Here is a 16,406-nt window from a genome sequence, read left to right on the forward strand (position 1 = left end):
GACTCTGGGTGGGCAGAGACAAGGGAGTCTTGGTCATTGGTAATGTCTTGAGCTATGGCTGGAGCTGAAAGCAGGGCATTCCTAGTCGCAAGGACAGACCCATCATCTCGCACAGAAACACCTCCATGTCAGGGTGCTTCCTTTCCCAAGCAGTCTACTGCATTTCAGACTGTTTTATTCCTCTTCAGAAACAGGCACAAGTTTTCTGTAGCCTGCATCCTGCTCACTGTCTCTTCCCTTCTCTGTAGCACTGGTTTCTTCAGTTTAATGCCATACGACCTTCTTCTTCCAAGAATAGTATTAGTATTGCTACCACCATTGGGCCTAGAAGCCCCAGTCACAAATGAAGTGTCTTTCCCTTTGCAACTGTGAGCTTTTCCCATTCAGACAAGTCCTCCTCCATTTTTCCCTCTTCTGCTTCAGCTCTTGGTGCAGGACAATCCTGCATTTATTTTCTTTGACCTAGACCATTAACATTTCTCTCTGCTTAGAGGAAGTTTATTTAACTCTGTATTTCCCTCCCTTGCTCCTGCCAGAGAATCACTTGGAATTCAACAATGTGCTCAAAAATAATAGCCCAAGATCAAAACAAAAACAGGGCTGAAACTAGATGTTGCACTCCATTAAGGAGTGCCCTGGATTTTATCCATGGTAAGCTGGAGAACCTACCAGCAAGTTCTCCATGGGGTTGGAGTTTTTTTATTATTCTGTGCACAATGCTTCCATACTATAGTGATGTTGCGTTATAAATGGCTGCACACACATAGATAAAGAGTGATTGTATTACTAGTTAGTATTCATAACACTTTGGATACAGCCTTTGAATGAAAATACATTTTTGCTGTTACCTTTGAAGTATATACCTTTGATCTTGTCTTCAACTGAAGCTGCAGCAGCAATTGAAGCAACAGGAATGTGATTACTTGAGGCAGAATTGAGCTAGGACAATGGTGTCAAGAGCTCCAACTCTTGTTGAAAGGGTCATGGGGTCTATAATGACTCCAGATGGTCAAAGCTTCCATATTACATCCCAGAGGAAAGACTGCAACACTGTTAAGTCACTTGTCACTGTTCAAGTGATTCATGCGGAGTCAAAGGAATGAGTTCAACCTGCTATTCCTTACAGTATTCACAAACACACTGACCTAATGCCATGTCCTTTTTTCAAATTTTTGAACTTGGGTGTCTGTGAAAGTGAGAGGACTTAAGCATCCCAAGCATATTGCAAGTACCCTGCAAGCTACCCCTCTAAAGTCTTGCCAGTGTACTTCCTTCAGACTTAGGCCTTCACTGGTGCAATAGAAAAAGCTACTCTTGGCAAAGACTGTCTGATGGTTTTCTGGTATAGAAGGTGGACGAAAACTAAGGTGGGCTTTCAAACACACTAGGTGTTGTCCGAGTCCTGATGCCAGTGAAATCACTGGTAAAACTCACACTGACATCAGTAGAAGTAGTGGCAAAGCGACAAGTGTTGTGGCTGTCTCACCCTAAGGCTGTTAATACATAGGCGTCTGTAGCATCAAGACTGATTCAAAGGGGCATTTGGTGGGATGAAGCTAGTTCTTGCGATTTCTGACATGCTAATTTGTCTTTCAATCCCCTAGGTGCACAACAGGAACTTGCTATCCTTGGATTTCGATCGCGTAACCAGAACAGAAAAAATCTATGATGATCATCGCAAGTTCACACTGCGGATCCTGTATGACCAAGCAGGGAGGCCCAGCCTCTGGTCTCCTAGCAGCAGACTGAACGGCGTAAATGTGACATATTCCTCCGGGGGACATATTGCAGGCATCCAGAGAGGAACGATGTCAGAGAGGATGGAGTATGATCAGTCAGGCAGAATTATATCCAGAATCTTTGCTGATGGAAAATCATGGAGCTACACTTACTTAGAGAAGGTGTGTCCTCTTACCGACGGCAGCTCATTCTTTTTTCGTACGTGCTACACTCAGTCTAGATCCATTCATTCTAGATACACAGCCAAGGTAGATTGCTTCACTCCTTTGACTTTGTCCCAGCTGAGAATCTGCCCTTTAGAGTTTAATACACACTCATGCGTGTAATCCTATTTAAAGGATGCGGATAACTCTGGTATCCAAGTCTGAGACAACAAAGAAAGCTAGCACTGAGTATTCCCCAAAAAACAAGGCTGTCCCTCTGCTCCTGCCCCATTCCCTATGCATGTGGATTAACCTGCAAATCTTTGGTTACTTAAACAGAGCAGTCTCATGTTGAGTTAGATACCACACATACATTTTTAGGTAAAGATAGATCACATTGGGGTGATCACATTAATCAGATTACATTCATAGAAAAGATACAGTGAGTTCTGATAAAGGTAAGCACACAGTACTGACTGAAAGATTTTTCTATATAATATAGGACCAAACAATCCATAGAGTCCAGCTTCCTATCTTCTGCAAAGACTTATTCCAGATGCTTCATAGGAAAGGAGAAGAGCAAACATGTTAGGTGGCCATATGATGATTGGCTGCATTTTAGTTTCTCTGAGATCTACAATGACTACTTGAGTTATGCAGACCACAAATGCTCCTTGGGGTAGAGTTTAGAGATCCTTTGTCCTGAGAAACTGTCTTTTTTGTGAAAGTTCAGAATGATCACACCTTAGAATGAAGAAAATAATTAATTCATTGTTTTCCCTATTCCAGTCCATGGTGCTGCTTCTTCACAGCCAGAGGCAGTATATCTTTGAGTTTGATAAGAATGATCGATTGTCATCTGTGACAATGCCCAACGTTGCCCGACAGACCTTGGAAACCATCCGCTCTATCGGGTACTACAGGAACATCTATAAGCCTCCGGAGGGCAATGCCTCAGTCATTCAGGATTTCACTGAGGAAGGGCAACTCCTTCATACCCTGTACATGGGGACAGGGAGGCGAGTCATCTACAAGTATGGGAAGTTATCCAAGCTAGCTGAAATGCTCTACGACACCACAAAGATCAGCTTCACTTACGACGAGACCGCAGGCATGTTGAAAACAATCAACCTGCAAAATGAGGGGTTCACCTGCACAATCAGATACAGGCAGATTGGCCCACTCATAGACCGCCAGATCTTCCGCTTCACTGAGGAAGGTATGGTGAACGCCCGCTTTGACTACAATTATGACAACAGCTTTAGGGTGACCAGCATGCAAGCAGTAATCAACGAAACACCATTACCCATCGATCTCTACAGATATGATGATGTGTCAGGCAAAACAGAGCAGTTTGGTAAATTTGGGGTCATCTACTATGACATCAATCAGATCATCACTACCGCCGTTATGACTCACACCAAACACTTTGATGCCTATGGCAGAATGAAAGAGGTTCAGTATGAGATATTCAGGTCACTCATGTACTGGATGACTGTGCAGTATGACAACATGGGAAGAGTGGTGAAAAAGGAGTTGAAAGTTGGTCCATACGCCAACACGACACGGTACTCTTATGAGTATGATGCTGATGGCCAGCTGCAGACCGTGTCTATCAATGACAAACCACTTTGGCGTTACAGTTACGATCTAAATGGAAACCTCCATTTGCTTAGCCCTGGGAACAGTGCCCGCCTTACCCCGCTCAGGTACGATCTCAGGGACAGGATTACAAGACTAGGGGATGTGCAGTACAAAATGGATGAAGACGGTTTCCTAAAACAAAGAGGGAATGACGTTTTTGAGTACAACTCAGCTGGCTTGCTCATCAAAGCCTACAATAAAGCAAGTGGATGGAGTGTGAAATATCGATATGATGGCCTTGGAAGGAGAGTCTCTAGCAAAACAAGCCATGGCCATCATTTACAGTTTTTCTATGCAGACCTAACCAACCCCACCAAAGTCACCCACTTGTACAACCATTCAAGTTCTGAGATCACCTCCCTCTACTATGACCTGCAAGGCCACCTCTTTGCAATGGAGCTCAGCAGTGGAGATGAGTTCTACATCGCTTGTGATAACATTGGGACCCCTCTGGCTGTCTTCAGTGGGACAGGCTTAATGATCAAGCAGATCTTATACACGGCATATGGGGAAATCTACATGGACACCAATCCCAATTTCCAAATCATCATTGGCTACCATGGAGGCCTGTATGACCCTCTCACTAAGCTCATCCACATGGGCAGGAGAGACTATGACGTGCTAGCTGGGCGGTGGACGAGTCCAGACCACAACTTGTGGAAACATCTGAGCAGCAACAACATAATGCCTTTCAACCTTTATATGTTCAAAAACAACAACCCTATTAGCAATTCTCAGGATATCAAATGTTACATGACAGGTAATACTTCTCTTTATCTTTTTAATTAATTTATACTCATGCTGGTTTTGTTCAAACGAGCCCACGGTTGGTAGATAGGTTCCTCCTCCTTCAGCAACCTAGTCACAGGGGGTTTTTTTAGTATAGCTGGAGCCTGAAATTATCATGTAAAATAATCTTTAAAAAAAAACAAAAAACTTGTCAGCCCTTTATCCATTACACACAAGTAAAAAAAGGGCACTTAATATGTTTTTCTTTTGAATGACGCTTTTAACCCTTCTTCAGCAGACACTTATTTGCATCCATAGACCTCATGACATATTTAAGCCAAGATCCCCATGCCTCCCCATTTAGCTTTCTTAGAAAAGAACCCTAGCCAACCCCACCAAGGTCACCCATTTGTACAACCATTCAAGTTTTGAGGTTGCTTCCCTCTATTAGGACATTGAAGGCCACCTCTTTGCAATGGAGCTCAGCAGCGGAGATGAGTTCTACATCACTTGTGCTGAGCATGGGCTTAGCTACCTATCCCCACCTCATTAGGAGCCCTTTACAGGATCTAGCATTACCCTGGGTGAGAATCACTGCCTTAAAGCCTCATCTGAGTATGTGTGACTCACTGTAACGGAGTCAAGCTCCAGGTCCAGATATGGGATGCATAAAAAGATCCAGCATAGCCGGTGTCTTTTCTTCTGTGATCACATGGAATCATAGAAAATTAGGGTTGGAAGGGACCTCAGGAAGTCATCTGGTCCAGCGTTTCTCAACCCATGGGTCGCAACCCAAAAGTGGGTCACAAGAATATATGAAAGAGTCATGAACAAACTTTAAAAAGGGATCAACAAACTTTAAAAATGGATTCTCTTTTATAGGAGAAAAACGTAGGAAACTATGGCTTTTCCCTTGCAGGCTGTCAGAGTCCCAGCCTGCAAGGGGCTGCTTGGGGCCCCCCTTGCCCCACACACCCACCACCTGCCCCACACACTGGGGGGCTGGGGCCTTGGGGCAGGGGGTCAGGAGTGAGAGGCACTGGGTTGGGACTGGCCATTGATGTTTACAAATGGGTCCTGGTACAAAAAAGGTTGAGAACCATTGATCTAGTCCAACCCCCCTGCTCAAAGCAGGACCATCTCCTTCCCTTCGTTCTCTTCCCAGGGGCCCATTTCTTCAAATTTCCCTGTTTCATTGCTGATGGACATCCCAATAATCCTTCCCATTTATGCCGGTAATTTTGTTCGCATCACTTCCAGTGAGCTGCAGGGAAGGAACCCAAACATGGGCTTGTTTCACCAGAATGGCAGGAGCAACCTAAACCTTTTCACAGCCAGGCATCTCTGAGGCCCTTAAAATAACAGTGGGTTTCAAAGTTAATCCATCCTGTAGAGGTAACAATTAATGGTTAAAAGCCAGTACCAACAGCTATTGTGTGTCTTCAAGTTAGATTTAAATAGGGAAAGGTCAGGGCCTTCCCTAATGTCAACAACTAATAAGGTCTACAAAGGGGTTGTTTAAAAAAAAGAATAAGTGGGACCTGAAGTGTAGAAAAGGAGTGGAGTGAGGAGACCTGCCTCACTTGACAGCAGTGCTCAAATCAGATAGAACAAACTCATTGCCCCGTCCTAGGATCCTTCTCTACATGTGTGCATCCAGGCAAACAGGATGCAGGCCATCAAGCACTTATAAAATGTGTGTATGAGCCACAACTCTGTCACATATTTTACAAGAAAAAAGAAAGCCGCTTTAGACATGTTTTCAAAAATTAGATTTGTACCCTATTACACATCCCTGACCTGCAATACTACCTTGACTCGGTTACATTGAAGCAAACATACTCAGATAAAGCTTTAAGGCAGCGCTTCTCAACCAGAGCAATGCTAGATCCTTTGAAGGATCCTAATGAGGTGCTAGGGCATAAGTGAGGTGTGAAAAGATAATCAGCTAAACGTATGCTCAGGCTGGTCCCTGTCTGGGCCATCCTCCACCCCCATTACCTGGCCCCTTTAATAAGGAGGTAAGCACTATATTATATATATTAGTTTTTTAAACTGGGCGCCATTCGGTCATAAAAGTTATAGAGGGGTGCCTCAAGTCCAAAAAGGTTGAGAACCACTGCTTTAAGGAAAACACCAGGAACTCTCACTAAAATCAGATGAGTTGGCATCATTATGGAAGTTAAAGCAAGCAGAGAGTTTTTAAACAAAATATGTATCATCAAAAAGTTTGTGGGAAACAGTCTGTTTTGTTAAATTTCTCATTTAAAAACATGTTTCAAAAAGTTTTGGAAAGCTTTGAGTGGTACATTTCAACATTTTCAAAATAGGACAAGTCTGTTTTTCTGCTTGAAATAACTTTTCAATTCCAATTTAAGCTAATGTTAACCAAAAAAACCCAAGAAAAATTAAAAGGTCAGAAATAAAAATGAAACCTTTAAAATGACGGCACCAAATGGAAGCTTCTTTCCCATTGTCAATTTGTGACAAATGTTGAATTTTTCATTTTTCAGCTCAGTTTGAGACAGAAAATTCATTTTTAACATCTCAACAGCTTTCCAGATGCAGAAATAATATGTTCCCATATTTCAGTTTATCATAGCGCAGAGCTGAGTTTTGGCAGTTCTGGTCATGAACCTGTGCCTGTGATCAGTGTCTATGGTCTGTTCACCATTTTTGTAAGAGTAGAATTATTTCAATTAGGAGCGTGCGTTCTTTAACACAGATGTATTTGTACACCTGTTGTATTGATGCAGTGATATTAATTAGAAAGTCCTTTATGATGACAGGGCTCGTTTCTTTTCCCATATAAGAATAGCTATGCTGATTATTCATCTGTGTTTACCCATATAATGATATCCCCACTGAGCCATTGTGTTTCATTAACTATGCCAGTATAGCTAAAGAGATTCAACCCTGGATACAGGCATGGCCTGCAAAGCTCTTTGGAAATGAAAGGTCCTATGTAAACTCTTAAGCATTATTAATGGCCTTTTCTGTGGTCAGAAGACCTGTGTGTTCCAATGGTCTTGAATGGTCTCAATGGTTCAAACCCAAGCTGGACAGGAGGGATTAGACAAAAAGCAACCCAATGATCATCCAGGATGTCTGATAGACCAGCAGCCCATCCTCAGAAAAACACAGAAGCCCAACAAGGCAGGCACTATAGCAAGCAGCACAGAGACCGCAAGGGAAGGATTTGACGGTATTAAGAGGCCCCTCTCTGCACAGCTCGCTGCGACCTCCTGAGCTCGTATTAATGTGCTGGATGTCTACACTGTGAGTCTCAGGCAAGGAGCATCCCTAGCCAGCATGCTCAAACCTACGAGTGAGCTCCAGGTAGAGAGTTGCCATCATCTTGTGCCCCGCAGCGTGCCGTTGCTTCCCTTGGCAAAGCAGCTGCCGGTTCACAGACTAATGAGACCCACCTCCATCCTGAAGTAAAAGACTTCCGCGCTCATGTATACAAATTGGAAGCACGCAGAGGGGGCGAGCGGGAGAAGCAGGTATTTACGTTTTGAGAGGCCCATTGTTAAACATGAATATTTTAGCAATTGTACACTTCACGGTGCAGTGCTTTGCTGCCAGCCTCAGCAAACCTGATGGATTGAACTGACATTTCCATTACATGTGTCTGCATTAAGCACTCTTTTCCGGTGCCCTCAAATGAATTTACTGTGAAATGTGTTAGCAGGGTTACTGTAGCTGGGGGGAAAAAAACCTACACGATATGAAATATACTTTTCTGTCAAAAAAAAGTTGTCATTGCATTTTGGCAAATTCATATTTTTTCCCCCTGTTCTTGTAGCTCCGCCCTCCCCATGTAATTTTTTTTTCCTCCTGTGCTTTCCAAACCCCTCTCCTCAAAAAGAGCAAACAGATGTTTTCCAAGTCAAATTGGTGAGAAGCAGCAAACAAAGACTGGTTCCAACCTTTTCAGACACATTACATATTTGTCCTCCTGTTCAGCAGCCCCTTCTGTGCCCTTTCAAACATTATTTTGAATGCGCCTGGTGAATGTCTTCTGTATCCCCGCTGCCCTTTGTGGATTTACTTTGTTCTCTTGGCCACCTGGCCTACAATATGCATATCAAAGCTCTTAATTTTGCATTAGGCACATTTGGAAACAGGCTGGAGGAGCACCAAGCAAAAAAAATAATTAAGCGAGGCTTTTATCTCTTCCTACCTCCCTTCAAAGGCCCTCCAAAAACAGTCTGCCCAGTGAGGGAACAGAAGGGTGTTTATTACACATGGATCAGGGCAAGTGCTTTCTGGACTCAAGCCCAAACTCCAAATTTTGGATTGCAGGAAGTGTGCACAGGTGTGTTTGGCCTCTAATTCTCCAGTTAGGTGGACGTGCATTATTTGTAATTCGCATCCAAAATGCTTTTCCAACGGTCCCTTCTATATAAAGCACAATTAAACCATGCAAGGGGGCAAAAAAGAATAGTGGCATATTACTTCATTGGGTATTTTGGTTTTGTTTTTTAACAGAATCACCCCTTTCCCCAACCCCATCCCCAAATCATCCCAGCAGTGTTAGCTTAATTTGCTCAAATGAAAAACAACCCTCTTGTTGAGAGAGCCCGATACAAATGAATCACCAACACAATGCTAATTACCATGTAGAACTCCAGGAGAGCCCCAGGACCTGATAGCTAATTAAACTTTGACCTCCGCTTTTGCTAGCCAGGGTGGTTATTCAGAGCCTGGATAAATAATGGGTAGGTTATGTTGTACCTTCCTCCTGGACTCGGCATAGACAGGCAAGGTTAAGATCATCACACACTCTGAAGTGGATAAAGAGGGCAAAGTCATTCACCTGCCACTCTCAGACAGATCCAAGAATTAGCCTGATTAGTTATTTTTCCCAGCTAGCTACTCACTCAGCTGTCATTCGTAATAGCAATGAAATCAGAGATGTTAGATGTTACTCAGTTATCTAGTCCATCTTCCAGTCCATGTGGGAATGTTCCTGTCCCCTAATCTACTCATAAACAGCAGTCTCCCAGGTAGTGGAGTTTCTTACTATTTCTCTTCTTGCTCTATGTGAAATCAGGAGACTTCTTGACCCATTTGACTGTCACAGATGCAGGCACCACCCCCAGTGGAGGGGCATGCACCATCATCACCACTTTGACTGTGGCTGATTCTGTGTGTATAACCTGGCACGATAACACAGAGTCTTGTTGAACAGGTTTAGGAGAAAAAAAGCGACATGTAGCAATAAGAAGCTACCCTAAAATAATAATGTGTTTGACTTCTGCCTACAAATGCCAGGAAATGCAGGCTACAGGGAAAGAAGGTGTGGATACTCCTTCACGCTATATGTTAGCAGAGTGGATAGACATAATGGTCACCTATGTATAAATTAGGGTTGGCAAGCCAGTCAATTGACCAGTCAAATATTGTCAATTGACTGTTTTTGACTGGTCAAAGATTATGGTAATTTTATTTAAAAAACTGCATTTGTTGGCAGTTTTCTTGATAGAAATATGATGCTTTATTGTTTTGACACATTTCTTAAGGGAAAAAATTATGCTTTTTTGTGTATTATTTAGAACTATTGGTAATTTTTTACAATTTTTGACTAATATTTGAATGGTTAATTGACCAAACTTTATTTGATCAGTATAAATACCCAACCCTAGTATAAATTATATGGATATAAGCTATTACCAGATAACTGGGCATGTCTACATGATACGCTACAGGCACAGTAGACTAATTCTACTATGCGTTAGCGTGTCACGGCAAAAGCTGTGCTAATGCGCAGTAGAATTAGTCTACTGTTCATTAGTGTCACTTAAAAGATGTGCACTGGTGCTACTGTTTACAGCACATTAAGTTAATACCTGTTATTACAGATACTAAACTTAATGTGCCATAATTTTAACGCAGCTCAAAGTTACATCTGTCTACAGTCTAAGAGTCACAGGTTAGCACTTCTATCTCACACACCCAGTCGTGTCCTCCCATGTTACCCTCAAAGTGCTGTTCCCTCCTTGTGTGCCCCTGCTCACCAAAGTTGGACACTCATTTCTTATTAACCTGACCTGTAGATGACCTGGCATGTACCAGCCTTTATTAATATATTTTTATTACCTTGCTTATTCTTTTTGGTAGCAGCATACCCATGCTCAGTGCCATACAAGCCTTACAGGAGCTCTGGAACAGAAAAGATGGTTTAAGTCTTTGACATTTGTCCAGTATTATTAACAAGAGTTTACACTTAGGCCGTGTGAGACATCAGGGATCTTGGGACTGGCGCTGGTTGGTTCAGATCAGTGATCCAAACCTGGATGTCACACTGGGGTGCAGCAAGATCCTTTTAGGGGTGGCACAAAATATTAGCACTATTAGGTGTGCAAAAACCTGCTCATCATTTGGAAGGTAAACACAGAGATTTCAAAGATGAATCCACAGTGCCCTGTTGTGGGCTTTCTGAGTTCTTGGCAACAGAAGGATTGTTCTATTATTTTTCTGTAGGCAAAAATCAAGTGGAAGCAAAGAGCATTTTCCAAGGGGTGCATTGAGTCTAAGAAGGTGGGGAACCACTGGTTTAATGTAATTTTCTTCATCTTCCATTGCTTTGGGATGCATTTTTCAAAGAATCCTTTTGGGTGATGGTACTTCACGGGGATGAACTATAATAAGCAATTCAAGGCTGTTTCTACGGCACCTAGCATGGGGAGTCTGGGTCTATGACTGGGCCTCCTAGACCCTACTGCAACACATGTAACAGTGCATATAACAATAGGTAATCTTTCATCTGTTTCTCCCATTCCAGATGTCAACAGCTGGCTGCTCACCTTTGGGTTCCAACTTCACAATGTTATCCCTGGATATCCCAAGCCGGATATGGATGCAATGGAGCCATCATACGAGCTTATTCACACACAGATGAAGACCCAAGAGTGGGACAACAGCAAGGTGATCCATGCAACTTCATTTTCTATTGTAGACATTTGTGTGACCCTTCTTTCCATAGCATCTGGGTGCAATGCTCATTGTAAAAACAAGTATCAGTCTGCTCTTGCAGACTCTCCTAGAAGTCAGCCTGGAAGTAGGTGCAGTGCCTCCCATCGTAGCAATGAAATGTGGCTACTAGATAACCACATCCAGAGCTCTTTACCACGAGTGGGTCCTTTCTGGTGGTTTAGCAAAATTAATCAGTGATTTTCTTTCCTGCAGAATGCTGTGTTACCCTAGGCTACATGCCAGCCCCTTAAAGCAAGGCATCAGAGGTGATAGAGGACACCTTTTGGTCCTTTCGGTCCTTACACCAATCCCCTGAGAGTGAATTGTTTCCTATGGCTCACCCTCTAATGCTTGTCCAAGCTGATTTCAAGTGACTTCAGGTAGCAGTACTCCCACCACTTCCCTTGGGAGCCTATACTGCCCTGTGGTAGACTGCACCAGAAAAAAAGGTTTTACAACAGTTGGCCTAACTTTTGCTTGGTTTGATTTTTCCCCAAATCGCTGCATACTGCTTTAAAAGATTTAGGCCCATATCACAATGCTTTTAGCTAATTTTAGCAGGCAGTGCTTCTTGAACCAAAACATTTATAACCCACATCTCCATCCTTTCTTCTTCCTGGGAACAGCCTTGTGAAAACACAGGGGATGGCATTGTTCAGGGGGCAGGACACTGGGTCAGGACTCAAGATTCAAGTTCTGTTCCCAGCTCTACTACTTATCAACTGCATGACCCTAAGCAAGTCACTTTACTTTCCAACTCCTGTTTCCCTTTAAAACCATAGCTTGCTTGTCTCATTTGTAGCCCTTTCAGTACATGACCTGCCTCTCCCTATGTGTTTTGCAGGGTACATAATGCAAAGGGTCCCAACCAAAGGACTTTGGTATATTATCAGAATATGAGTAACAATAAAATATGTTAGCACATGAAAGCAGTCAAAGCAGTCTTCCTGGATCCATTATTTTATATGGTTCTTTAAGATTTCTTTATAATAGAAGTCCCATAGGCAGATGTTACTAGAACCAATCCTTCAAACATGCTACAGCAGAAAAAATGCAATTTCCTACTTTCCCAAGTTTAAAAAAAAAATCTCTAGGCTGCTTTGTTTTTACCTTCATGGATAAAACCAGTAGGCTAATTGAGATAATTCCTTTAACCAGGAATGCCTTTCTTATTTTCCTTCCCTTTCATGTGACATAAAGACCCCCACAGGCAGAAGTGCACAGGAAAATGTGATGTAAAAGAGGCTTCCACAGTAGGCAACATGGGTGTATTGCTTTCAATTATTTCAACATGAAACCGATATGAATCTGACATGTGGCTGGTTGTTTCCTATGATTCTTGCAATATCTCATGGTAGCAGAAAGAAAAAAAATGGCTAATGCTCTTTTGGCCTGTGTAGACTGCCTTCCTAGAGCAAAGAGGTTGTTGGCTCTGTTTGTGGGGCAGAGCACAACTGAGAGGGTATGTTCAACTAGGAGGGATCCCATTGCCAGAAAAACATCTAAGTGATTAGGGGGATTGCCACGGGGGAAGAGTAGGGCTCTATATATTGATGCCTTGATTAAAACATGGAGAGGAAAACACACATGTTAAAACCAAAGGAGGAAATTAAGCCAAGCTAAATAGAAGTTCAGGACATATTCCCTGTGAGAAGACCTGGTTAAGTGGTGGAATGGCCTTCCAAGGAGTGTGGAAGAAGTCCCATCATTTAAAAGTAGCCTGGACAAAACACCTGAAAATACAGTTAAGGACAATTTTGCATACACTCCAGTGGGAGCGGCTTGAGGAGGTCACAGGTTTCTCCATTTAACTCTCTCTGCTCTCAAGTCTTAGCAGTTACTCCATCGACTTGAGTGAAGTGGCTTCTAGTTCACATCAATGTAATGACCCAACGCATTGTGCCCCATCCTCGTAGGAGAAGAGCAGAGAGTAAGCACAAAGCAAGCAAGCTCCTCATCCGTGACTGCAGTTTTATCTCCTCCGAGTACATAACCCCAGGAGTCTTGCGGGGGGGGGTGGGGGTTCATTCTGAACTTGAGCATCTTTCAGCCCAGAAATATCCAGCATGTCATAAATGCCGTGCTCAGCTCGGCTTAGCTTAGCTATCCCCCTGCAGCTCCAGAGTGACATTTAAAATCCAATACTCTGTTGGGCAGCACTTTTTTCCCTGCGACTATGAGGCTGTCACTAAATTGTTTGTTGAACAAGTTCAATGTTATTGGCCAGCAGGGGACTCCTGGTGACCTCTGGCATATTGCAAAGCTGCAGCACCTGAATCCAATTTCGCTCCTTTTTCCCTTTTGTCTTGTTGAACTACCAAGTAATTGCTGGAACGCGTACAGCTCTGTCTGTGGGGAGGGGTGTTTTGGAATCAGTCATCATTTCATTAACTGTACTGCTCTTGGCCGTGTGAGCGCTGGGCTCTGATGACAGGCTTGTTTTCTGCAATGCTAGCTATGGGAGCGGGCGAGAGGAACCCAGGCCAGCTGGTGGTATTCCTCCTCTGTACCTGGGCTGAGTCAAACTGTAGCAGTCAGGGAGTAAACTGCATTGTTTTTGCCTGTGAAATGGGGGTGGGGGGCATTTGCATGTGTAACCCTTCTGCCAGGCACCGGTCAACAGCCAAAAGGGCTGGGTTCACATTTTGGGATACCCCATAAATTATACCAGTGGCTCGAGCCCCCACCCAGAAATCTGGGAACATTAGATTTGCTGGGGTGTCCCGTATAAACAAAACCCCCTCCTTCCACCAATATAAACACAAAAAACCAAATTTATTACAGGGAATTAAAAAAACAAACAAAAGAAAACACTAAATATAATATTAAAACACTATTAACTACAAAGCAAAGTCTATAGGTGGCATCCACATGGGGAGACTTCACCCATACCCAGGCAGTCTGGGACTTGGAGCTCCCTAGAGGGTAGCTCTGGGGGCCTGCACCCCTATGCCAGCCCTTCATCAATGGGCTGGAGAGGGGGGCCCACACTGGAGAGTCCTGAGCTGCTCCCTGGGTTCGCCGCGCCATGGGGAGCTGCTCGAGAGCGTGGGTCCTTCTGGCTGCAAGGGGCTCTGTTGCTCCTGGAAATGTGGTAGAGCGCTGACCTCCACTTCTGAATGATGGCTTTGAGGGGTTAACTGCAGCTTTCGTTAGCACACTGCACCCCAAAACTCCTAATCCCAATCCCAGCTCTGCTGGGCAGAAAACTGCAGAAGAACGCAAAGGAAAGGTCAGGCCTATCTTGGCTTGGGCCTGACCTACAGCTAGAGCCCAACCACACCACTTGTTTGGGACATAAATTACAAAAGAGCTAAAAGGAGGTCCGGGCTATCTCGCTGGGCCTGAACTGGGCAGCAGAAGGCAGCTAGACCTATACTGCACTGAGGCCTGGATCAACGAGAAGAAATGCCAGGTCTCACCCTGGTTCAAACCATGCCAGGCTTCACCCTAGCCCCAATCTGTCAGCCAAACATATGGCTGGGGTCAGCCACACAGCTAGGCTAAACGCAATAGCTGTGAAACAACAAAAAGGGCCCAGGCCACAATGGCTGCAGCTTGGACATCCAGTCCCAGCTGTGCCACTGCGCTGAGACAATACAATTGCAAAGAAGAGGAGCTGAGCCCATGTGACCAGTAACTGCCAGGACCTGCTCCTGATCAGCAGGATCCTGGTTTTCCCTGATAAAAATTTGCAAATTCTCTGATAAAAACCACGAAATCCATTATTGAAATGAAAGGTCCCTCACTCTCCCACTCCCCCATTCCCACAGCCTCCCCAGCCCTGCTGGTACCCCTCACCCCCCACCCACAGCCCCCTGACTCCCCAAACCCTGCCACAGGGGGGGACCCTAGCTGCCAGGAGCTGGCGGCTGCTGCAGCGGCGCAGAGCCTGGCTCCCCCCTTGCTGCCTGCCTGGCAGTGAGGGGCACAACCCCGCGCCACTACCCCTGCTGCCGCGCGCGCTGGGGATGTCTCATCAGGGCAGCACGGAGCTCACTGCAGCAAGCAGCTTCCCACACAGCCCTGCTGCACCCTGAAGCACTGGGTCTTTTACTCTGTAAAACTTGCAAAATCTGTGAGTTTCTCCATTAAAATGAGAAATCCACATTTTCCTCCAGTAAAGGGGGAAATCTGTGTTTTTTTCTGGTTTTCCATGGGAAACGGAAAACCCGGATCCCTGTTGATCAGTCTGCTCCAGGGATCAACACCCCCACTCAAAAAAAAATAAAAGGGGGAAAGAAGAAGGAAATAGGAGTCTCAAACTCCAAAACAGACTCTCTCTCCCTGTACCTGAGGCTTTCCCGTCACATAGCTTTTGCTCATCTCTCCAGTGAAAAGGGGTAGAGACCAACCCCCCATGGGGAGCAGGTTTTCTGGTTCCCAATACAAGCCCCAGCTTGCCATGTGCTGAGCACATGGCCAGAACATGCACACTCCAAAGCACACACTTTACCATACACAGCCCAAGTGTGTGTGAGTGTTGCACATGTTATCTTCCCCAGGGAAAATCCTCCAGGATGTATACATCCTGCCTGCTGCATTTGATCGCTCATTGAGGTTGTTCACATGAGTGACTGGTGCCTCCTGAATCTGGCAGGGCACCCACAGGAGGAGTATCCACCATTGGGGGGCACCAGCCCCATCTGGGGGGGCACATGCACCCCCTACCAGTTGCCTATGGTTGTTCACTCAGTCTGGCATTTAAAACACAGGTTTTGGGTTTTAGGCTGCCTGTAGACATGCTCGTTTGCATTCTAACTATAGAGCTCCAGCATCGCTGCAGTGTCACTTGTATTAAGCCCCCTGTGTTTTTAAATGGCTGTGGGGGTGCTTACCTAAAGCTCGTCAAATGAACATCCCACAGCCATTTTTAAATGTGCAGAGGCTTAATACACATGACAGTGAAGTGTTTTAATTAGAATGGTTCTCTGGGAACCATTCTAATTAAAATACCCTCCCCCTGCCCCTAAGCATGTGTATAGGCAGCCTTAGAGATCAGGGCCTATTCCCCAGGTTGTTTGATGTCACTTAGGGTCACATCCTCACCCCAGTGCCCAGGCTGCCCACTGGGAATTTCTGTAGGTCCCATAGAAGCCACTACAGGCCCCCTGTGGTCCTAGCACTTCCGCAGCTGAGTAACGGGCCTGATTTGCAGAGCAGCCTTGA

General features: G+C 44.6%; 1 protein-coding gene across 6 annotated transcripts in view; it reads left to right on the forward strand.

The window, feature by feature from the left end:
* Positions 1 to 16,406, forward strand: part of TENM4 (teneurin transmembrane protein 4) — a 766,508-nt gene that overhangs the window by 736,838 nt on the left and 13,264 nt on the right. For all 6 annotated transcript variants that reach the window (XM_059722139.1, XM_019493579.2, XM_059722142.1 and 3 more), the window contains 3 exons: positions 1,605 to 1,901; positions 2,673 to 4,287; positions 11,047 to 11,189. In XM_059722139.1, coding sequence (XP_059578122.1) covers positions 1,605 to 1,901; positions 2,673 to 4,287; positions 11,047 to 11,189 — 2,055 coding nt within the window. The remainder of the gene's footprint in view (positions 1 to 1,604; positions 1,902 to 2,672; positions 4,288 to 11,046; positions 11,190 to 16,406) is intronic.

This window comes from Alligator mississippiensis, chromosome 1 (genome assembly GCF_030867095.1).
Source record: "Alligator mississippiensis isolate rAllMis1 chromosome 1, rAllMis1, whole genome shotgun sequence".
NCBI lineage: Eukaryota > Metazoa > Chordata > Crocodylia > Alligatoridae > Alligator > Alligator mississippiensis.